Below are 23,807 nucleotides of genomic sequence, written 5' to 3' on the forward strand. Positions count from 1 at the left end.
TGAGTAGGGACACCCCCCACCCCCCCTTTCCTCCCCCCCCCTCCGGAAAAAAGGAGAAAGGAAAAGAAAAAAGAAAAATACTGTTTATTTCACACCACTACATCAAGTGCATCAGTCTGCCGTGTCCCTGGCGGGGCGACCCGGCGTCCCCTCCCCGTCCCCCCCCAACCTCCCCCTCCAGCCGTCGCCTCTCCCCATCACTCCCCGGGCGAGGGATGGAGCCCCCCCCCAACCTGCCTGGCCCCTGGGCTCAGGGTGGGGGGAGGCGGGCAGGGGGTGCTGCCTCCATTACGGGGTTCACCTCCCCTAAACCCTCTCGGGACGGTGGGGAGCCCGGTGAAGTCCCCAACCATCCCCCACGGCGATGTCCCCATGGTGGGGGGGGTTGCACCGAGAAGCCCCTCGCGCTGGCGGGCACGAGGCGGGGGACCGCCGAAATCAAAGTGGGGGTGAAATTAAATTGGGGCTCACCCCTAGCGAGCCGTGACGCTACCTCGGAAACACGGGAAAACGGCCAAAAAATGAATATCACTCCTTTTTTTGGGGGGGGAGGGACGACAACACTTGGGGGGCAGGAGAGGCGGTGCGTGCAGGCAGGGGGTCCGTCACCACGCACGTTACAGGCAGGAGGAGGCATGAGGCAGGCGTGACACCCGACGCGAACACGCTTAGGTCATGTGTGATGTGGAGGAAAGGGAGACGGACACACGGACACACCTACGGGCACGGTGGGGTGGTGGAGACCCCAGCGCCCACCGCGGGGCTGGGGGACAAAGTCGGTGGCAAAAGTGCTGATGGCAGGAGGTCGGGGTGGGCGACGGGGTGGGGGGGGGACGTCCCCGTCCCCGTCCCCGATTTAGGGGATCTGAAAGACGTTGAGTTTACTGGTGTTTTTGAGGGTCTGCCGGCGGTTGCAGAACCAGACGCGGACGACTTCGCGGTCGTAGTTGAGCTCCTTGGCGATCTCGGTGATCTCCTGGCCGGTGGGCAAGGCGTTCTTCTCAAAGTAGGCGTTGAGAGCCTCGATGGCTTGCGGGGTGAAGGAGGTACGGCGCTTCCGTTTTTTGGAGGGTTCCCCCCCCACGAATTCCATCAGGTTTTGTTGCCCCTCTTGGTTACGGAGCTCAGCTTCGCTCAACCACTTCTCCAGCACCGGTTTCAGCTTCTGGGCGCTCTTGGGGGTGATGTCCAGCTTCTCGAACCTGCAACGGGCACCGAGAAACCCTCAGGGGCGCGGCGAGGACGGGGGGGACGCGGCGAGGACGGGGGGGACGCCGTGACGGGGTTGGTGGCACCGCTGCCTTCGGCGGGCGAGACCGCGGCGGGGAGCGACGCCGCGGTGAGGAGCTTCGTGGGCAGCGACCCCACCCACCCTTCTCTCCTCCCATTTTCCTCCTTTCCTCCCATTTTCCTCCCTTTCCCTGATTTTCCTCTTCTCCAATTTTCCTCCTCTTCCCCAGTTCTCCCTTTCTCCAGCTTTCCTCTCTTCCTCTAATTTTGCTCCCTTTCTCCCATTTCCCTCCCTTTCTCTAGTTCTCCTCCTTTTCTCCGATTTCCCCTCTCTTCTCTGATTTTCCCCCTTTTATCCATTTTCCCTCCTTTTATCCATTTTTCCTTTTCTCCAATTTTCCTTTCCTCCCTTTTGCTAATTTTTCTTTTGTTTACTTTTCCCCCTTTTCTCCCATTTTTCTCCCTTTCCCTAACTTTCCTTTCCTCCAATTTTCCTCCCTTTCTCCAACTTCCCTCCCATTCTCTAATTTTCCTCTTTTTCTTCAATTTTCCTCCTTCTCCAATTCTCTTCCCTTTCTCTAATTTTCCTTTCTCCCAATTTTCCTTCTTTTCTCCAATTCTCCCACTCTCTAATTTTCCTCCTTTTCTCCAATTTTCCTCCTTCTCTCTGACTTCCTTCCTTCCAATTTTCCTCCCTTTCTCCGATTTTCCTCCCTTTCTCTAATTTTCCTCCTTTCTCCCAATTTTCCCTCTTCTCTCCAACTTCCCTCCCTTTCCCTAATTCTCCTCCCTTTCCCTCATTCTCCTCCCTTTCTCCAGTTCTCCCTTTCTCCAGTTCTCCTCCTTTTCCCCGATTTCCCCCCTCCTTTTCCCCGCCTGCCCCCGGGGCGCAGCCCCCGGCCCCCCGGTACCTGCAGATGGCCGACTGGCTGTAGGCCGGTCCCTCGGTGGCCGTCAGGGCCTGTCCCACCTGCGTCTGCGTCAGGCCGAGGGACAAGCGTCGGATCTTGAAGTTCTTGGCGAATTCCCGGATCTCCTCCAGGTTAATCCCGTCCTCCTCCGCGCTGCTGTTGGGAGCCGGGGGCTCTGCCGGCGGAGGGACGCGGGGGCTGCCGTGAAACGGCCACGGAGCCGCCTCTCCCCACCCCCCCCCCATAACGAGCATCCCCTTCGTTAGGCTCCATAACGAAGGCTGGGTGCCAGCGGTCATCCCCGAGGACGCAGAGCGCGGGCGCGCAGCATCCTCTCCCCATCCCAGGGGATCCCAGAGCCTGGCATCCCCCCAGTATCCCCCCCAGTATCCCCAGCATCCTCTCCCCATCCCAGGGGATCCCAGAGCCTGGCATCCCCCCAGTATCCCCCCCAGTATCCCCAGCATCCCCTCCCCATCCCAGGGGATCCCAGACCCCAGTATCCCTCTTCCCAGGGGATCCCAGTCCCCGGCATTCCCCCAGTATCCCTCGTGGTGACTCACTGGAGACCAGCTGGCTGACGGTGGGGGTCTCCGAGCAGGTGATGGGGACGGGCACGGAGGAAGCCTTTGCCGCCGGGGCAGGGTTTGCCATCACCACGGCCGGCTGGGAGAGAGCCGGGGCCGGCTGGATGGGCTGGACCTGGGGCAGAGGGGAGGGTCAGCACCCCCAGAGCGGGGGCTCCCCCTCTTCCAGCGCCATGGCCGGGCTGCTCCCTGCCCACCGGCTCCATCCGTACGGTGGCAGGAGAGCGGTCACCGCCTTGCTTTTGCTGACGGTGGAGGTGAGACAGGCTGGGACGGAGCGGTGACACTGGAAACCACCCAGCTCCGTGCTGGGAATGGGGCGGTGACAATTCTGCACTGGGTTTTGGGGTGTCCCGCCACGTAGGTGTGGGGGCGACCAGCACCTCTGCTCAGGCCAAGGTGAGGCTTGGTCACGTCCGATCCCAGCTGGGAAATTCCCAGAGAGAGTGGGATGCCCCACCGGGCAGCACTGCGGGGCAGGAGGGGACACGTCCCGAAGATGCTCACAGGCTCCCAAAGCAAGGTGGCCGGGTCCCAAAGCAACATGGCCAGGTCCCAAAGATGCTCACGTGCTCCAAAAGCAACGTGGTTGGGTCCCAAAGCTGCTCACGTGCTGCCAAAGCAACGTGGTTGGGTCCCAAAGCAACGTGGCCGGGTCCCAAAGCTGCTCAGGTCCTCCCAAAGCAACGTGGTTGGGTCCCAAAGCAACGTGGCCAGGTCCCAAAGCTGCTCAGGTCCTCCCAAAGCAATGTGGCCGGGTCCCAAAGCAACGTGGCCGGGTCCCAAAGCTGCTCAGGTCCTCCCAAAGCAATGTGGTTGGGTCCCAAAGCAACGCAGCTGGGTCCCAAGGATGCTCTCGTGCTTCCAGAGCAACATGGCCAGGTCCTAAAGCAACGCAGCCACGTCCCAAAGATGCTCACATGCTTCCAGAGCAACGTGGCCACATTCCAAAGCAACGTGGCTGGGTGCTGAAGCCAGGTGGCCAGGTCCCAAAGATGCTCATGTGCTCCCAAAGCAATGTGCCTGGGTCCCAAAGATGCTCACATGCTTCCAGAGCAACGTGGCCGGGTCTCAAAGCAATGCAGCCACGTCCCAAAGATGCTCACATGCTCCCAAAGCAACGTGGCTGGGTCCCAAAGCCACGTGGCTGGGTCCCAAAGCAATGCAGCCACGTCCCAAAGATGCTCACATGCTCCCAAAGCAACGTGGCTGGGTCCCAAAGCCACACGGCCAGGTCCCAAAGATGCTCACGTGCTCCAATAGCAACGTGGCTGCATCCCAAAGGTGCTCACGTGCTCCCAAAGCAACGTGTCCGGGTCCCAAAGCCACATGTCTGGGTCCCAAAGCCACGTGTCTGGGTCCCAAAGCCACGTGTCCGGGTCCCAAAGCCACATGTCTGGGTCCCAAAGCCACGTGTCCAGGTCCCAAAGCCACGTGTCTGGGTCCCAAAGATGCTTATGTGCTCCCAAAGCAACGTGGCTGTGTCCCAAAGCCACACGGCCAGGTCCCAAAGATGCTCACGTGCTCCAAAAGCAACGTGGCCGCATCCCAAAGGTGCTCACGTGCTCCAAAAGCCACGTGTCCGGGTCCCAAAGCCACGTGTCTGGGTCCCAAAGCTGCTCACGTGCTGCCAAAGCCACGCAGCCGGGGACGCTGCCAGCCCTTTGGCCACGCGGCCGTCAGCCCCGTGCCCGTCGCTCACCTCGTTCTTGGCGGGGGGCTCGGGGGTGCCGGTTTTCTTGATGGCGGCCGCCTGGATGGCGCTGCCGGCCAGCGTGGCGATGACCTGGCCCTGGGCATTGAGCAGCAGCTGCGGCGTCACCGTCTGTACCTGCAGGTTCTGGGCCGGCAGAGCGGCCGGGGCAGGGCCGGCCGCCGCCATCCCGGGGGGATTCACCACCCACGGCAGGGTCCCGATCACCTGGGCGAAGGGAGGAGAGCCAGGGCTGGGGGGGTTGCATCCTGCGAACACCCTTCCTGGGGGTGGTGGCGGGGGGGGCACCCACGCACCCACGTCCATCCCCGCCTCCCCCAGGAGAAACAACCCCGGGGTGGGGGGGGGGACGGCGCAGCCGGCGGTGGGTTTGGAAGGGCAGGTCCCTCCCCAGCGGTACCTGGCCCTGAGTGTTGGTCAGGATCTGGCCCGTGATGCCCTGCACGCTGGAGATGGTGTTTGCGATCACGGGGGCGGCTGCCAAGGAGCCGAGGAGCTGGGTTTGACCCCCGAGAGAAGCCGCGCTGATCTGCGGAGAACCGAAAGCCGGGGGTCAGAGACGTGGGTGGCACCCCAGGCCACCGCGTCCCCCCCGCCGCGCACGGCCGGCCACCCCCTTCCCCATGGCAGGGCGCCTCCTGCCTCGCCGCCCTGATGGGATGCGGTCCCTTGACGTCCTTAAATCCATCCTTTAGTTTTTGCCTCAAGCAAAGCTGCCTGCGCGGTCGCTCGTCGTTCGCCAGGGATGGGGAAACTGAGGCTGGGATCTTGCACCAGCCCCCGGGAGACGACGGCTGAACCAGAGTGCTTCGTCCCCGGGGAAGCACAACTTCTCGCGGCTCTCTGCGGCCACGTAAGGCACCGGCTAAAGGGGAGCGGGTGCCGAACTCGCCCGGCTCCACGCCGCGGGCTGCCAGGCTCCTTACTATGCCGGGGTTAAAGGCAAATCCGGCAGGTTGGACGGTGATCTGGGTCTGCGTCTCTAACGGCTTGGCCACGGGCGGCGTGGGCGCTGCGGCGGGCTGCGGCAGGATGGGGGGCTGGCCGGGCGCGGCGGGGAAGACGCCGGGGGGCTGGAGGGGGGGCCGGGGCTGGACCGCAGCCTGCAGCGGCTGGGCAGGCTGCACCGGTGCTTGGATGGCTGTGTTCAGTACGGCGGCGGCTGCGAAGCAAAGAGACGGAGAGAGCGTGAGCCGGGGGGGAGACGGGGACGCCAGGGAGACCCTGAGCTCGGTGTCCCCCCCCACCGCTCGCTGTCCCTCCCCAAAGGGAACCGAATCACCAGGTGATTCGTCTCCGCACGCTCGCGTTATCGCAGCGCGAGGTGTAACAGGCAGCGCCGAGCCCCTGCGCTACAGCAGGACTCATCCTGCCCGGCTGGGGTGCTGGGTCCAACCCCAACCGGGTGCTGCTGCCAGCACAGAGGGTGAGGGGCACCTCCGGGGTGCCGGCAGCTCCCCTGCCTACGAATCACTCCTGGGACAGGCTCCTTCCCTCGCGGGAGCTCCAGAGGAGACGATTCCCTCTTACAGGGAAGGGCACGACCCCTGGCCCCGGCATCGCCGGAGAGGCACGGATCCCCCTGCTCTCACGCCCGCAGGGCTCCCCGCCTCGCCAAACCCCACCCGCTGCAACGGGGTGCCGGAGCCCGAGCCCCAGATCTAAGCTGGACCTCACATCCCATCCCTGTGCGCTGCCTTCCTCCCTGTCGCCCTCCTCATCCCGCCCTCCCCTTCTCCCACGCTCCCGGCACCTTTTTGTACTCGGGGAGCCGCAAACAAGTCCCCGTAATTAAACTCCGGTTTCAGACCCCTCCTGGAGAGGACGGCCTGGATTCGGCGCAAGCTGGGGGAGGACGGATTAAGGAGGCTGCAAAGCAGAAGAGTGGCGGTTACCTTGCAGATTGGCTATAGGCGGTTTGAAAATTCCCCCTGTAGGAGAAGCAGCCGTCAATCCGGGAAGGGCAGCGACCGTTGCTGTAGGAAATGTCCACACAGCCAGCCCCTGCTGACCTGCCACTTGACCTGCAATACTGATGGGGATAAGAAGAGGTTGAGTAACTGTCCCTGCTGGAACCATTACTCCTGTCACAACTGTTGCTAAGTTTTCCTGAGTCAAGACCTGCAAAAGTAAACAAGATTTAAAAAAGAACAAAAATCAACGCCACTGCAGACAGCATCAGCGGAGCATAAGTCTTTGCAAAGGGGCGCGTAGACCCGGCGGCCGGGCGGCCCGGGCTCCCTCCCATCTCAGCAGCTGGGTTCCCAGCTCCGTGGAGCCCCCTCTCCGTGGGGAGATTGGGGCGGGGGGGGGGGGAGAGGAATGCGGGGTGTTCCCCCCCCCACCTCGCAAACCACCTGACGCGTCTCTGGCAGCACCTCGGCGGCGCAAGGCCCTTGGCGAGGGCGCCAAGCAGAGGGAAACCGCCTCGGTTCGGGGCGTAGGGCCTGCACCCCGCGCCACGAGCGGTCGTCTCTGCCCTCGGGGTTTGCCTACAGCAAGCGGACGCCTCCCCGGGGGTCCCCACCTCGTGTGTGTGCCCCCCCCCCCCCATCCCCGCCACCCCAGCCCTCTCCCCCCTCTCCCGTCCCGCTCCGCGGCCGCGGGGTAGTTACCTGCGGGCTGGCTTGCACGGCCAGCGGGGCCACCGTCTGCGGCTGCTGGCTCGTGGCGTGGCTGAAGGTGCCGACGGAAGGGACGGCGCTGGGGGATGCTCCGGCCGCCGGTTTGGCTTTGCCTGGGGAAGGGCAGAGGAGAGACGGGTTGGAGAGGTGCCACCGGCTGAGCGATAGCAGCTCGTCTGCGCAAAGGACGGGGGTGAGGGTGGGGGGCACCCAAATTACGCACACCCAGGGAACAAACACCGTCCCATGGGTGTCCCGGGGGAGCCGCAGCCCCACGGAGCCAGCGTGAAACCCAGCGTGGGGCATCCTCGGGAGCAGCGCTCCGGGTCCCCCAAGGTGGGGTCGCTGCCCAGGTTACGGGACGCAGAGGGAGGGCATTTGGGGGCTTCGTGCAGGATGTTTTGGGGAGGAGGCAAAGGAGGGAGCAGGGAGAGGTCTGGGTGATTTGGGGAGGGATAAGTGTGGGAAATAGGGGGGCTAAGGGCGGTAAAAAGGAGCGGTCGCCTCTAAGTGGTTTGCTGGGCTGCGCGCGCCTCTCTCGGGCTGTCGGATCCGGCAGGAGATATTTTCCTCCGCCAGCTGCCGGCTCCAAAATTGGCAGCAATTAAAGTGGTGTCAGCCCCCGAACCGTTCACCCGGGAAGGGGGAGCTGGAAAGGGAAGGGACGGAGATCGCCCGGCCAGCGCCCGCAGAGGGGGGGCTCCCGTGGGCTGAGCTTCGCTCGGCGTCTTTCAACCCTGCGCCCCAATTCACAGAATACGTTCATATTTCTTAGTTATCGCGAACATCCGAGAGAGAGGAAACCTTGCGCCTAATCCATATTTATTACTTGCAAAAGACCTACTTGTTTTTTGAGCAACCTCTTGTATTTATTCTGCTCAACTTCTAATAATGGCAACCCTCGGGTATAAAATCCACTTAATCCTCTTCTATTTTTGTAAAAAGAAAACCACCCTTTTCCTGCCTTCTCCTTTGGCAGAAAAAAAGTTTTACCAAATAAATACTTGTCTCAGCTAAGAGCCAGGCATTTCGTGGGTCTGGTTCCTCGCCCAGAAATAACTACAGGTCGGCAAGATTTTAAAAAGCCTTTTTTTTTTTTAATTTTAATTTCCTACCAAAACCAAGCACAGGTAACACCCGGCACTTCCCAAATGACAAAGACCGTGCTACGGGGCAGCGATGCTGCCAGCTCCGATGGGTTTTGTGTAGCCTGCCCTGCTTTTCCTCCCCTCCAGCAGGATCAGAGCATCCCCCAGCGTGGAGGGACGCTCGCCGCCTCCTCTCACCAACCGGCCTCAAACAAGCTACGATCCTGCCCTTTTTTTTTTTTTCTTTTTGGCAAAACCGCGGGGATCTGGTTGTGCTCCGAATACGGAACGGAGGTGACAACCAGAGGAAAGTCTTATTAATAAATAAAGCACAAGAGTGGCAGGAGAGGGGACGGGACAGGGGCGCTTGCAGGCGGATTCGGGATGGCCCTGCAGAAGGATTGGGGTGCTGGCCAGAAAACAGCGAGGAATAAAGCGGGATCTCCCTGAAGGCTTATTTCCAGAGCTGCATTCCCATGCGAGAAGGGATGCACCCGCAGCGAGCCCGGCACCTCGGAGCAGCCAGGGCGAGGGGGAGAGGAAACCCAAGCCCCTGTTCTATGCGGCTGTGGGAAAACTGAGCTCCCCAGCAAAACAGCTCATCGACAGATGTCCTCTCTATTTTAAGCCCGTGTTTGAGGGCTGTCCTCGATGCAGTATGCTTTTCCCCATCAGCTCCCGGAGGAGGAACTGGGTTTGCTAACTCCTAGATCCAGCTCGGCACGGGGATGCTCCGGAGCAGGGTGCGAGTCTGCCTGCGCCGACGGGTGCAGCTCGTCCTCCTGGCTCCGACCCAGCGGTCCAGAGCCCAAGCTGGCTCGCAGGGATGGACGGAGCAGGGGCAGCCCAGGGAATGAGCCCCGGGGAAGGACGGTGTCTTACCGGCCGCCTCCCCGCTGCATGAGCTCTGGGTGCTGGGTGGGACGTCCTCTCTGCCCGGGTGGCCGCTCTCTCCCGGGGAGCCCTGCGCTACCTCCCCTGCTGACATCTCCAAGGCTTTCCGGTCCTCCTTGGCCGGCAGCGGGGTGTCCACGCCGACCTCCAGCACTCGGATGGTTTCATGGCTGGACATGACAATAACCTGCAAACGTGCCCCAAAATGTCCATCAGCTCCGCGCGCCCAACCGCACGGCGGTGTCCCCCGGCCACGCGCCCCGGGGCAGAGCGAGGAAGCTCCCCCTGCCCCGCGGGACGTCTCTTAGGGTGACCCTTAAAACAAACCAGGCAGAGCCCACCCCGTCCCCTCGAGGAGGGATCGATGGGGGGATCGCAGCCCCCCCAGCACCTCGCTGCTTTAGTTAATCAGCAGCTTCTGGGCTCTGATAAGCCCAGCTCCGCACGCATCAGCGGATGACACCTTCAGCAGGTCAAACACGGCTGCCAGCGGCCGCAGCACCCCCGGCAGAGCCGGCACCACCGTATCTGCAGCACTAGAGCGAGCGCTGATCTACAGCCCCGCGGCTCTGACCCAGGGTCGGGCGAGCCCTCTGAATCGTGATACCGTTTCCCCCGTATCAGGGAGACACGGAGAGTGATGAGCAGAGGTACCTGCTCCTCCTCCAGCTCTCCCGTGCTGCAGGCAGCCAAACCCCGGAGCAAAGATCTCTTCCGAACAGCGAGGCTGCGGGACGAGGACCTCACGCCCCCTCTTCATGGTTAAAACCCCCCGAGATGAGGCAGCCAAGCTCCGAAAGATGGGGCCGAACACCCGCATGCCCAAGTGTGGGGGCAATCGGGGGGTGGTGAGCACGGGGCAGCAGTGAGATGGTTTTTCACCCCGTGCCACGGCACGCACTGGGGCTCCAAACCCCAACTCCCCACCCCGTGGCCCTCCCGGTTGTGGGGTGCGAAGGGGTGCAGCGGGGCTGGAGCCGGCGATGCTCGTACCTGCTCGTTGACCGTCAGCGAGGCCTCCTGGGGCTGCACGGCTTCAGTGTCCATGGTGTCCCGGCGAAGGTGGGAGAGGGCTCAGACCTTCCACATGCTGCAAGCGGGGGACATGGGAGGGTCCGTCACCGACCCAGCGAGCGGCTCGGGGGGTCACCCACTGGCTCGACCCGGGGCGCAGAGCAAACCTGGGCTCTCCCACTGTTGCGAATTAATGGCTTTTTGTTTTGGTTCGAAACAATTAACTACAGAAACTTCACTAGAAATTAATGGCTTTTTTGTTTTGTTTTAAGAAGCCCCAGTGAACGACAGCCCGCTCGGTCGACGGTCCAGGAAGGACCGCTCCGTGCTGCCAGGGTGAAGGGAAACGAGGGGAAAGGCAATGCCGGGAGGGGGAGATCACGACCACCGACTCCCAGCCCACCGACTCCAGAAACCCACCCGCCCAGGAAGGTTAAGGAAGTCACAGTCTCAAAAATGGCAGTGGGCCTGCGTAGTCATTTACGTGGTAGGCGAAGAAACTGTAACCAATCATTTGCTGGAATAACAATGAGTATGTATTGAATGATTAAATATGTTAACATCTCCTGTATCAAAAGTGATGGATTTTGATGTGAATGCGGTTTGGCGGAGCTACCCTCCGTGTTCCCAGCACTGAACGGAAGGAGTGCCTGCTTATCTGCATCTCATCACTGTTGGTAAGTTCTTCCCGTCTCGTTTGGTGACAGTTTTTGGCAACCCAGATGGGACCTCGCTGAGAGACCGGAGCAGTCGGGGACCTGATCGGTTCCAGCCGGCACCGAGGGGTTCTCGGGGACAGCCATCGATCCCCGATCCGTAAGGCTCTTTGTGACGTCCCCTGGAGAGCGGTAAGGCACTTCTCCTCTGAATCTGGAAAGGGGTTAGGGTCCCCGGCTCTGCCTGTCAGGCGCGGCGAAAGCTGCGCAGGGTTGGACTGAGCGTCTGCCCGTGAGACGTAAGCGAAAGCTATTGCAGGGCTGGACGTACGGAATTGGGAATAAGTAAAACCTACATGCCTATAAGATTTTGCTGTTTGTATATAATCATTTGTATACAATTATTTGTGTACAGCTTGTATATAATTATTTGTATATAATTATTTGTGTATATTTGGTAATATTATGGCTAAGAAACTTGGAAGAGGATTTAAGAGTATGTTTAAGAGTAAGAGTACTGGTAACTAGGTTGATAACAATCAGATTCCTAAAACTTCACCCCTGGGATGCCTTTAAAACATTGGGTAGAAGCAGGGGGAGATTCGTTAAAGCATAAAATGGTTGAACATTGCAATCATTGGTGGCCACTGTATACGTTGGATGATCAGGAAAAATGGCCAGAAAATGGAACTTTAAATTATAATACAATATTGCAGTTAATGTTGTTCTGTAGAAGAGAAGGAAAACGGGATGAAGTTCCATATGTAGATCTATTCTTTTATTTGAGGAATCGAACAGATTGGCAAAATGAATTAAATTGCCATTTAATAAGTAGAGATGTTTCGGCTCTGAGTTTGATTGCAGAACACGGGAAAAGAAAAGCGAGGAAGTGTCGTTCTGCTTGTGATGTAAGGAAAAGATGTATAAAAGCCAAAGCAATTCAGGAAGAAGAAATTGAATTAGAGGTTTCTCCGAATTTGGATCAAGGAAATCAAGGAGGACAACAAAGTGAGAGTTCCAGTTCAGAGGATGAGCGAGGAGAGCCAACGGCCTCCCCAGTTTCGCGCAGAGCCGGACAACGGACGAGGGCAGGACCAGAACAGGGACGCGGAGGCTGCAGCCCCAGCAGAGCCTCCGGGCAGAATAAAGCTGGGGACAGAAACGGTGGAATTTTTAGCAGATACCGGGGCTACGTATTCGGTTTTAAATACTCGTAAAGGAAAAATCCGTGATAAAATAGCAAATGTTGTGGGTGCCACGGGAAAAGCTGAGAGCAGGCCATTTTTGGAGCTGCTTAATTTGAAATGTGGGAATAAAAATTTAACACACAAATGTTTGTATATGCCAGAATGTCCGGTATCTTTAACAGGGAGAGATTTGTTGAATAAGTTAAAAGCACAAATTAGCTTTGAAAACGGGGAAATTTTATTAACAATACCTGAGACAAGAACCGGTCATATTATGATGCTACAGGAATCAACCGAAGAATTTAAAATACCAGAAGAGGCAGAAAATGCAGTAATACCCATGGTAGGGGACACCAGTATCCCAGGAAAATCAAAGGCAGCTAGCCCGGTAAAAACTGAATTAAAAGATCACGTTAGGCCAGTAAGACGGAAACAATATCCTTTGAAACCAGAAGCGAAAGAGGGAATTAAGAGATTGATTGATAAATTTTTGGAATATAAAATTTGAGAGGAATGTGAGTCTGAATGTACTACACCAACATTACCAGCTCAGAAGCCAACAGGAGATTATAGGTTAGTGCTAGATCTTAGAGCAATAAACTTAATCGTCAAAGATATACATCCTGTCGTAGCGAATCCCTACGCTTTATTAACGACTTTGAATGAAAACCATGAGTGGTTTACAGTGCTTGATTTAAAGGACGCTTTCTTTTGCATACCTCTGGAAGAAGGGAGCAAGGAACTCTTTGCCTTTGAGTGGGAGAGCCCACGTACAGGACGAAAGACTCAACTAACGTGGACTAGACTTCCACACAGATTCAAGAACAGTCCGACTAGATTTGGAAATCAATTAGCGAAGGGATTGGAAGGATGGAAGACGGACTCAAATTTAGACAGAGAACATCTGGTTTTGCAGTATGCAGATGACATCGTAGCGGCTGCCCTGACAAAGGACACCCGTTTGCAGGTAACCAGAAATCTGTTGACCTTTTGGGGACAAAGCGGATCGAAGGTGTGTAAGAACGAGGCACGAATCGCTCAGACGACTGTTACATATTTGGGCTTTGAAGCCTCGAAAGGGCAGAGACAGCTGGGGATGAGTCGGACAGAGGCTACACGTGAAATATCTGAACCCAAAGATACACGAGAGTTGCGTGACTTTCTGGGAATGACCGGCTGGCGCCGGTTATGGATAATGAATTACGGACTGATGGTAAGCCCTTGTATGAAGCCTTAAAGGGAGCACCTTTTGTGTGGGGAGCAGAACAAAGAAAAGCGTATCAAGATTTAAAAAGGGCTTTAATGACAGCTCCAGCCTTGGGATTACCGGATTTAAACAAAGACTTTCAGCTCTTTGTACATGAGAGACAACATATAGCCCTCGGAGTACTGACACAGTATCTTGGAAGCTGGAAGAGGCCGGTGGGATATTTTTCCAAACAACTTGTCCCAGTAAGTACAGGATGGCCTAGCTGCCTACGAGCAGCGGCAGCTACGGTTATGTTAATCCAAGAAGCTCGAAAATTGACCTTGGGGCATAAAATGACCGTATATGTACCCCATATGGTTTCTCAAGTTTTGGAACAAAAAGGAGGGCATCGTTATCCCCGAGTAGAATGATGAAGTATCAGGTTGTGTTGCTAGAACAAGATGATGTTACTCTGAAAACTACTAACGTTGTTAATCCTGCTGTCTTTTGGAATGTTCAACAAGCAGAAGGTCCGGCTGAGCACGGCTGGCTGACTGCTATCGAGTATGTCTGTTCCAGCAGGTCGGATTTAGAAGATATTCCATTAACAGAACCAGACTGGGAACCGTTTACAGACGGCAGCAGCTTTGCGGAAAGTGGAATTCGATATGCGGCATACGCAATTACTACAGAAACCCAGGTCACCGAGGCTGAAGCTCTGCCCAGCGACACCTCAGCCCAGAAGGCAGAAACCGTAGCCCTAACAAGAGCTCTGGTAATAAGTCAAGGGAAACGAGTGAATATATGGAGAGACTCTAAATATGCCTTCGGAGTGGTACATGCCCATGGAATCTTGCGGAAAGAAAGAGGACTTTCGTCAGCACGAGGATTGCCTATTAAGCGTAAAGAAGAAATAGCCGCTCCGTTGAAAGCTGTCCAGCAGCCGAGGGCTGCAGCAATCACGCGCTGTAAAGCACAGCAAACGGGAACTGCTCAGGAAATGGCAGGGAATAGATTAGCAGACAGAACAGCAAAGGCAGTGGCCAAAAGTAAGGTGTTGATGGCATTAATACCCCAGAGGGAAGCCAAATTGCCTAGGGAAAGGCCTAAATATTCACCGGAAGATGAGAAATTAGGTCAGTTATTAAAAGCAAGAAAGAATTTGGCAGGGCGGCTAGTAAACGAACAAGGACAGGCAGTAGTACCGCCAGTGGGAAGGAGGGAAATGGCTCGAATTAAGCATGGAGAATGTCATCGGGGAGCGGAAGCGTTAATGGCCCTTTTGAAGAAAAGCATGGTTTCTGTAAAAATGATGGGAATAATCAAAGCAATAACAATGAAGTGTGAGATTTGTTTAAAATATAACCCAATAAATACAAAGAAACCCCTCTTCGGACATCTAAGATTAGGAACAGAGCCAGGAGATTACTGGCAAATAGATTTTTCGGAATTCCCAAAACCAGGAGGATACCAGCATTTACTGGTGTTAGTGGATACCTCTTCCGGGTGGCCTGAAGCATTTCCTTGTCGCACCAACCAAGCCCGAGAAGTAGGAAAGCGACTGTTGCAAGAAATAATACCAAGATTTGGGGTTCCCCTGGGAATGTCATCAGAGAGGGGACCACACTTCATAGCCGAGATAGTACAGGAAGCGAGGAAAGCATCAGGAATCCAATGGGATTTACGTATGCCGTGGAGACCACAAGCTAGTGGAAAAGTAGAAAGAATGAATCAGAGTATAAAAAGACAAATGGGCAAGAAATGTCAGGAATCAAATTTAAAATGGCCTCTGGCTTTACCTTAAGGTACCTCAGGCCCTCTTAAGGATACGGGTACAGCCGAGGACAGGCGGGGGTAAGCCCATAAGAAATTCTGTACGGAAAACCGTACGAATCTCCCAATTCTGCTGTGGGAATGTGTACAAAAGGGAAACATGATTTGTATCGGTATTTGATTTCTCTAGGACGCACCTTGACAGCCCTACGGAGTTTCCTGGTGTGGAACCGACCTTTGACTTTGGAAAATCCAGTACGTGATTTCCAACCGGGAGATTACGTCTATGGGAAGACCTGGACTGCAGAACCCCTTCAGGAACGTCAGAAGGGACCCTTTCAAGGACTGCTGACTACCTTCACCGCCATCAAGATAGCTGAATCGGAAGCGTGGATACATTGCACCAGGGTGAAGAAAGCCCCCACATCATGGCAAGTTGTTCACGGGGATCCCAAAACTTCAACGCTAACTCTGAAATACGTCTCATCTCGTATATCATTACGAAGTCTGGGGAGAACGGATATTGATTTGGAGATCAATGTTGGTGGGAGCCTGGTCTGCGGTAAAAACTGAACAAGAAGTGCCAGTCAGATGTGGAAATTCATTAGGATTGGGATGTGATTTTGCTGATTTTGCTCAGATTCCAGACTTTAATCCCGACAAATTGCAAGTGAATTGGGAAAAGGATAGAAAAGACAGAAGAATAAGGAATAAAAGGCAAACCGAGGCAGAACAATTAATATACCTCCCAAGAAAGACCCAAGACGAAAATGTGATGTTAGGATTAATCCAAGAGTTTGCCAATTTGCAAAACGTGTCACAAATTACCGCTTGTCTTCCAATACCGAGAGCGGTAGGTGAGTCAATTCCATGGGGAATTTTCACTACGGATTTGACCATTTTGGAACGCAAAAATGAAACCAGACATTGTGAACAGAAACCTGTAATTGGGTGGCAGGAACAAGTGACGAACATTAGGAAACAACGGAAGTCTCCAGGGAGTAGAGCTGATTGTGAGAAATTATTAAATTACGTCTTCACCAAGACAGGAAGACTTCGGAACGTAGGGTGGTGTTCTTACGATGAGCAGATAAAGAAAAAGGTGAGCCGAATGATCACGGAATGGAAATGCGGTAAGACTAATCAAACACAGCAGAAGGCAAACTGGGGCTCCGTTTGGTCTACGGCCGTCTCATCTCGATTTCAGTACAGGGCTAAGGCTCCTTGGTGTTTTACTTGGGATGGACTGAGTTTTGCAGCCTGGCCAAACGTAAATGATGAAGGAAGCTCATTGCGAGAAGAGGAAAATCTGGCGTCATGGCGGAAGTGTAACAAAATACGTAATTGCAGTACGGTTGATGCAATGATTCAGGATATTCCTCCTTTAGCAGCTGCTTTAAAATATGGATGTCTTTGTAGAGGCCTTAAAAATGACCTCCGATCGACTGAGACATACGCACCCAAAAGGGGAACAATGCTAAGTTGTAAAAAGTCGACAGTTCCGAGTCCAGGACGCTTGGTTTGGGCAATGAGGGATGGAACTTGGACAACGGATTTACCTTCAGATGGCAAAGTACGGCAAATAACATTAGGCGTGCCAACATTGTGTCCAATTTGGGAAAAAGCTCCTTTTAGAGGAACACTAGAAAATTTGAAAGTGGAACGGGTAAAAAGGTCAGAAATAGAGGAGGAATGGAACGAACCTTCAGCAGGAGTGAAAATTGGTTGGGCCTTGGAATCTTTATTAACTCCTTTAGCAACATGCAGGAATAGGGAATGGATAGATCAACTAACAGGACAGGTAGAAAGATTGGCAAAGGTGGCCAGGAAGGGATTTAAGGATTTCAATTTGCAATTGCAGGCAACTTCGAGGATGACTTTACAAAATAGAACGGCTTTAGATACGCTCTTACTCAAAGAGCATGGGGTCTGTGGATATCTGAAGGATAGAATCGACCGTGGTTGCCTACGTATTCCAAATGTGACTCAAGACGTAGAGCATGATTTGGACTTACTCGAGAAGACAGAAGACAATACTCAGAAACTTCAACGGGATGTGCAAGAAAGTTGGACAGACAAAATCTTCAGTGGATTAGGATGGAATTTGAGTTCATGAGTAAAATCATCGATTAGCACTGCATTAGCCTTGCTGATAATCTTTCCCACAATCATTCTGATTTACTATTTGTCTAAGAAAACAAATAAACAGCAAGACTGCGTTTAATCGGATGATTATCCGAGCAGTAGCCAGACAACAGGATGAGAGAGAATCAACCCCGAGGCTCCCACCAGCATACAGTGAATGGATTGTATATCAATGTATTATAAAAATAATCAAATTTTAAAATTAGGATGAAAGTATTGAAACGATTTTCAGAACTTTCAAAGGGGGGAAATGTTGCGAATTAATGGCTTTTTGTTTTGGTTCGAAACAATTAACTACAGAAACTTCACTAGAAATTAATGGCTTTTTTGTTTTGTTTTAAGAAGCCCCAGTGAACGACAGCCCGCTCGGTCGACGGTCCAGGAAGGACCGCTCCGTGCTGCCAGGGTGAAGGGAAACGAGGGGAAAGGCAATGCCGGGAGGGGGAGATCACGACCACCGACTCCCAGCCCACCGACTCCAGAAACCCACCCGCCCAGGAAGGTTAAGGAAGTCACAGGCTCAAAAATGGCAGTGGGCCTGCGTAGTCATTTACGTGGTAGGCGAAGAAACTGTGACCAATCATTTGCTAGAATAACAATGAATATGTATTGAATGATTAAATATGTTAACATCTCCTGTATCAAAAGTGATGGATTTTGATGTGAACGCGGTTTGGCGGAGCTACCCTCCGTGTTCCCAGCGCTGAGCGGAAGGAGTGCCTGCTTATCTGCACCTCATCGCTGTTGGTAAGCTCTTCCCGTCTCGTTTGGTGACACCACCGCCTCCCCGCTCCTCGCCGGCTCTCCCACCCACCTCTCCCCCTCTGTGCCGGCCCCGGCTGCGATTCGGGGCAGCGCAGAGCTTGCTAATGCCCTCCCGCCCCGCGCCGTGGGGACGCACACTCCTCCCCGGGGGAGGCTTTGGGGTCTCGGGTACCTCCCGCCACCTCCCGTCCTCTTGGCAAAGAGGTCACGGACGTGGGGGAGCGTAATTTATTGGGTGAGCATCAAATATACAAGCAGCAGAGCAAGGGAAGGGTTATTCCAAGGGCCGAGCCTTTCCTCCTCTTCTCTCCCTTCAGGAGATGAGGAGGCAATTCCTACAGCCCTCTTTGAAAACCCTAAAAAAACAGGCACCGACCGCGTGAAACCGCCCGTGCCTCCTACGTGAAGCCCAGAGCAGGTCCCCAAAGTCTCCGCGCGACACTTCGCAGCTCTCCCGAGCCCCTGACGCTGGCTGCAAGGAGTAGGAGAGTCAATTTGCTCTTTCCTGAGGGGACCTAAATTGATGGGGCTACTTCATTAAGCTGGTGAGAGGAGCCGTTCACGGAGGGAAGGGGCTCGGCCCACCTGTTGGAAGGCAACTCTGCCTCTTCCAACGCCCTTCATTAACTCATTTGGTCACGTATTGTCCCCTCGCCGCCTTGCAGAAGCGTAATTGCCTTTATAAGAGGCTTATGAATTTTTTATTAGGAACGTCTCAGGGATGCGTGTAACCAGCCAGCCTGGATGACATTCAAAATCACTCGATGCACGTGCGAAGGTGTCCTTGTTTGTGTAACTGCTCGGGAGCCCGCAGGCGCGGCCGCGCCGGGAGGTGCAGCCGGCCCCCAGCTCTCCCTGCCCGAGCCGGCCGAAAGCGCTGGGCAGCATCTCCTCACCTCCGGTGCCGACCGCCTCTGTGCCGGGCCCGATCCTGTCTCTGCCCCACGCGGGATGCTGGCGTCGCACGGACCAGCCAGCTCAGCCCTCGGCAAGCTCTGCAACGCCGAGCGTGTTAAACAGAGGCTGAGCTCGGGCAGAGCCTCCCCGGGCCCACAACTCATCCGAAAGGGAATTTCAGCCCCAAACTCGTGTTAGTGCATTTCATCCATGGGTTTTTACTTCTGCCAGGGAATGTGGCGCAGAGCGGGCATCCCCTGCCGCTCTGCTCCGCTGTGCTACATCGGCCCATCACGTCAGCCCAGGAGGCACTTCCAGCATCCGGGGAACATCCCCCGGCACCGTTTTACAAGCCCTTTATCATTTCTCTGCGTCTCAGAAGCCACCAGGCTCCTGCTGAGGCCGCCGAGCGTATCCCGAGCCGGAGCCGGCATTTGTATGCAATTAGTAAACATAGTTCTTCGGATCCTGTTGATCCAAAGGGGCCTAAATTGAATTAAGAGCCAAATTCTCATTTGAAACTCAACAGGGGCCGAGCATCTAATTCCCTTCGGCCGGCTTTTGTACACACCACTCGTTATTTATTATCTGCAGGGAAGCGACGCTTGGGGTCGCAGCAGAGACGGGGCTCTTCCCTTCGCCAGCCGCTCGCCCCAGCTCTCCCCCTTCCTTGGCCCGGCCAGGCTCAACCTAAAAATTCATGCGGGACCCAGAAGCAGCCCCGCTGCCAGCTTCAGCGAGGGCTTTTGGAGCAGCCGGCGACTGATCTCCGGTCGCCGCTGTGAATTTTTAAACCTGGCCTTAGCTTCAGAGCAGACAAACACCTTGGGATGCCGGTGCACAGTTTAATTAACAATTTATTCTAGTGCAACAGAGACCAGAGCAAGGGACGAGCGAGCGGCTTATGCAGGCAGCTGGCGTTATTAAAAGTTAATGAGCGCTCCAGCAGCCAGAGCCCAGCCAACGGCAGGGAAGCCGGAGCGAGGGATAGCTGTGCTGCCTGCAGGGACCAGCAAAACAGAGGTGCAAAGCGTCCTGCTGCGAGAAGAGCGAGCAAGGGAAGGCAAACGCTCCAGAGGAGCTGTCGGAACTTCTCTGGAGAGTAGCTGGCAATGGGGAGGGTCGTTGGGGGCCGGGGGGGGCTCTGACCCCACAGCCCGCTGAATTCACCCCCCGGGGCGTGATCCACTTGCTCCAGGTAGCTGCTATCTAACACTTATCTTCCCTCTGCCTCGCCGGCCCGGCTGGATGCCGGCACGACGAGAGCAGCCCTTGGGGCTTTGCTAACGAGGAGCAACCCCCCAGCACCTTGCGGCAGCTTCTTCCTACACCCGAGCCGGGAAGAGGCGGGAAAGCTTCCTGCCCTCGTCCCATCGCCTCCCTGCCACCGTCGCCGCCCCAGGGACCCCTCCCCGGCTGCCCCTAGGCCTGTCACACAGGGGCCTCCATGAGAGCAGGCGGCTGAGCTCAAACTGGGATCCCAAACCGGCAGGCGAGGGCGCGGGGAGCGCAGTCGGAAGGGCAGGGGCGGCCGAGGGGCCGTTCGCTCCGCGGGGAGACCCTTCCTGCACGGCCGGGCCGCTTCCAAAACCCAAACCCACCCACGGAGCCACCGGAGAGCAGAGCCCGGAGCGGATGGGGAGCACCGGCGTGCCGCGTGAGGAGCGCGTAGCTGAAATCCCGTGGGATGGCGGAGGCTGTGGCAATCTCCAGGGGCAGCGTGGGGAGAGGCGGCAGCCCCGGGTACTCACTCACTGTTTGCTCTGGGGTGAAAGGACACTCCCGGCAGGAGACGGGGCTGGCTGCTGCGTCCTGCTCCTCGGGGCGGGCTGCTGGGCTGCGGCACTCCGGGGTTCGGCTGTAGGGAAAGAAAAACCGGAGCTGTCTCCGTGCCGAGCTCTGCCTGCTCCCACGCTCCCCGCAAGTGATGAGGAGCAACAGGATCCCGCGCGCCGAGCTCTCGGCGAGAGGGGACAACTCAAAAGCAGCCCCATCCTCGCAATTTAATTCTCCCTTATGGCTCCTCACCGCTGCCGAAGGGCAGAGGAGCTTTGGGAACTCAAGCCGAATCGGCGAGCTGCCCCTAAAGCCTGCGGGACCGAAAAGTTCACGCGCGTGTCGGCTTTTCTCAGAGGCTCGGAGTTTGGTGCCGTAAGGAGCACCCAACACCGCTGCAAACCCCAGACCTCGCTGTTATCCGTCCCCATCCATCCCAGCCTAAGTGAAAGAGCCTCTCTCAGAACCGTAGATTTATTCTAGCACGACCGGAGCGGCGAAAGGCCGAAGAGGGCAATAATATCCCTGCTCCGACCGCTGGATTTATCTCCGTGGGAGCCGTGGATCTGTTCAGGCCTGCCCCGTGGGGGAAGACTCAAATAACACAGAGATAAGAGGAGAGAGAGATTTTTTTTTCTCGGTGCCGTGCAAAGAGACCAATTAGTGCGCTAGACGATCAAACAGACATTTCATAATGTCAGGCTCGATGCAGTTTGGCGGCGCGCTTCGGGTTTCGGAGTGGGCTGCTTCGCCTGTAGCAGACGTTCGGCAGGTCGGCAGCACCATTCCATTTCGCTTCTTCACACTTTTTTTTTTTTTTTTTTTTGGTAATTAATGGGACAAATAATTCGTCCAGATGGTGGTGTTAAGTGCACGCAGCAAGAAGACAGCCATTTCGCAACAGATGGCGGCAAGGAAATGAAATGCACAAAATAATAATAATAATAATATTTAAAAAAAAAAAAAGAAAGGGGGGAGGGAAAGGGAAGGATAATTTAAGATGCTCCGAGTCTCACTGTGAATATAATTGCCGTGTTAATTACAAGTGTTGATGAGTCAGAGATGTAGCCACTTGGATCCCAAGTGGGTGGAAATCGAAGTTTGAACAAACTTGCCACAGGTAAGAAACCCGAAGAGGTTAATTAAACCTGCTCTGTGCAGACGACATTTTGGACACGGCTACAGCTCGCTAATTACTCGCTGTCGTTAGCCGGGATTAATTCCTTTGGATGGACGTTCCGATCCCAGGCTGAGGAGTCTGAACGCGCCATAAGCAGACACCGGCTTCAGGCAGACAAGCCCTCAAAGCCGGTTCCTGCCCCGAGGTGGGTTCGCACACTCGCACCCCAACGGGGCAAGCGTGCAAACGCACGGGGAGGTACAGACACCCCGAGACCTCCCGGCAAAGCCGTTGCCGATGCAAAGGGGCACAGGTCCGGGTCGTGGTCCCGCTCCCTGGAAACGAAGCGTTACGGTAACAACGCAGCCCCACACATCCCTCGCCGCCGTCTCGCCAGCTCGCATGATTTTTTTCGCCACGTTCGGAGTGGAAAGATCCAGGCCGGAAACGATGCCATCAGCGGGAATTATTTTTCAAAGCAAATTTTCCGGGTGTCACAGTGGTGGAGACCTGGACCCAAGTGCACCCGAGCAGCTTGCAAGGGGTTTTTTCCCTCCTCACAAATCAGTTTCCCTCTTAAAATGCCTTTTTACCCTTCTAAACATTATCATGTTAAAGACTTTACCGCGCTTACTGATGGGGAAACTGAGGCAGGGGACGAGATGCGACGCGTTGCCGCCGGCAGACCTCAAAACCGTCCACCTCCGCCACAGACGCGCGTCCCGGGGCTGCCCGGCGCGCGTCCCTGCGCCCCAGCTCACCCTCCGCGGGCCAGGAGGAAAAAGAAAACCGGGCATTTTCTTCTGGCGGGAGAGGAGCCGAACCAGCCAGCCCCAACCTCCGAATCAAAACCTTTCCGCTAAGCAGCAAACTGATGCCAATCTCATTTCTGCCCCATTTCCCCCCGCCCCCCCCCCCCCCCTTCTTTCGGCCCTGCACCAAACCCCCCGGCGGGACACCACGGTAGGGCTTTGGGTCCGGGCACGGGACCGCAGAGAGCCGACCTCGAGCCTTGCTGAGCAGGGTTTTACAGCCAGCTGTAAAATTCCTGCAGATCGGGGCGGTAAGGAAAAGCTGGCGGCATCCGTACCGGCAGGACGGTGAAGTCTTTTTTAAGACAAGAGGGTTTTTTTTTTCCGCTGGGAAGCTTCTGGAGGAGACATGGCAGCTCCCAGCGTTCCTCATCCACAGCATTGAGTCAACTTCACGCCTGGAAAACCCCGTGCCAGGGCTGGGGCCGCCAAATCCCGAAGGAGAGCCCGGGAAAACTCATCTACCGGCCCAATTAATCTTCCAACACCAGCAAAAAGGCGCAGCCGGCACCGCTCGGGGCTGGTCATAAAGTTTATCAAGCAAACCGAGGGGCTACGCTGAGCCCGGACGCGTGGCCATGGGGAACCTGCCGGGGCAGGAGCCGGCTCGGGAATTTGCATTGGCGAAGAAAATGGAGCTGCTCACACGGAGCGGGCACTTCCCAGCCTGGAGCATCTCGCTCGAGAGATGCAGAGGGCACGGGAGCAGGAGCTGGAGAGGTTGGTCAGCATTCATTTGACCCCAGCCTGCGTAAAGCTGCCAGGGACGAGCCCCGGTGCAAGCGCGGCTCGCTCCGGCCCCCCGATCCCGAACAGAAATACAGCCGATCCTTTAATCGCTTCATCAGAGCATCCGCTGCCCGGGCAAGGGAGAGGAAAGGCCCAGCGAAGGGTCCCAAAACCTGCTTGAAAAAAGGGGGAAAACCCGAAACCAGTTGACTGGGCTTTCCTGCCAGTTTGGCGGTTTAACTCCATTATTTGCAAAATCCTCTTTGCACCATTAAAGAGAAACATTTTTCTCCCGGCCGTGGCGCGTTTTTTCACGAACGGGAAGATGCACGGGAGACCGGCGTGCTGCATCCCGCTCTGCTACCGCTGGGCTGCGCGGCCTCGGTTGAATCTCTTCATCTTTGCTTTGCTTCCCACCTTCACGGGGTTTTTGGGGGCAAAAGCCTGATCCCAAATAAAGCCTCCTGCCTGGGTGGCCGTGCCGAGGGTGACGGCGTTCCCCTCTTCGCTGCCTGTTTGCAATGCAAACCCCGGCCGGCTCGTCCCGCCAGCTGCCATGCGGTGCCCAGCACGGGGAGCAGCCGGATCAGCTTACGGTGACTTCCCAGGAATCTGCTCCTTTCTCCGGAGAGATGGGAAAGTATTTTTATTCCCGCTGCACATAGACGGAGGAGATGACGGAATTAAGTTCACCTC

The 23,807-nt window shown here is 55.9% G+C and overlaps 1 protein-coding gene across 1 annotated transcript; it reads right to left on the reverse strand.

Annotated features, from left to right (window-relative positions):
• Window positions 1-201: 201 nt before the first annotated feature.
• POU6F1 (POU class 6 homeobox 1) lies at window positions 202-20,527 on the reverse strand. Its single transcript, XM_050914298.1, has 11 exons — window positions 20,426-20,527; window positions 10,042-10,138; window positions 9,037-9,235; window positions 7,058-7,179; window positions 6,338-6,563; window positions 5,369-5,604; window positions 4,843-4,971; window positions 4,431-4,649; window positions 2,705-2,843; window positions 2,142-2,316; window positions 202-1,202 (listed from the first exon to the last, which is right to left on the reverse strand). Exons 2-11 carry the CDS (start codon window positions 10,093-10,095, stop codon window positions 857-859), a joined length of 1,845 nt encoding a protein of 614 aa, XP_050770255.1. The 5' UTR covers window positions 10,096-10,138; window positions 20,426-20,527; the 3' UTR covers window positions 202-856.
• Window positions 20,528-23,807: the final 3,280 nt, after the last annotated feature.

This window comes from Gymnogyps californianus, unplaced genomic scaffold (genome assembly GCF_018139145.2).
Source record: "Gymnogyps californianus isolate 813 unplaced genomic scaffold, ASM1813914v2 HiC_scaffold_34, whole genome shotgun sequence".
NCBI classification, from domain to species: Eukaryota; Metazoa; Chordata; class Aves; order Accipitriformes; family Cathartidae; genus Gymnogyps; species Gymnogyps californianus.

What these genes read in the sequence shown, in the direction of transcription:
- POU6F1 (XM_050914298.1), bottom strand. Translation starts at nt 10,095, where the DNA reads ATGGACACTGAAGCCGTGCAGCCCCAGGAGGCCTCGCTGACGGTCAAC. An exon ending in ATGCAGCGGGGAGGCGGCCG is followed by an intron (nt 7,180 to 9,036) that starts GTAAGACACCGT and finishes GCCCTTCCCCAG; the next exon opens with GCAAAGCCAAACCGGCGGCC. An exon ending in TTGCCTTTAACCCCGGCATA is followed by an intron (nt 4,972 to 5,368) that starts GTAAGGAGCCTG and finishes GGTTCTCCGCAG; the next exon opens with ATCAGCGCGGCTTCTCTCGG.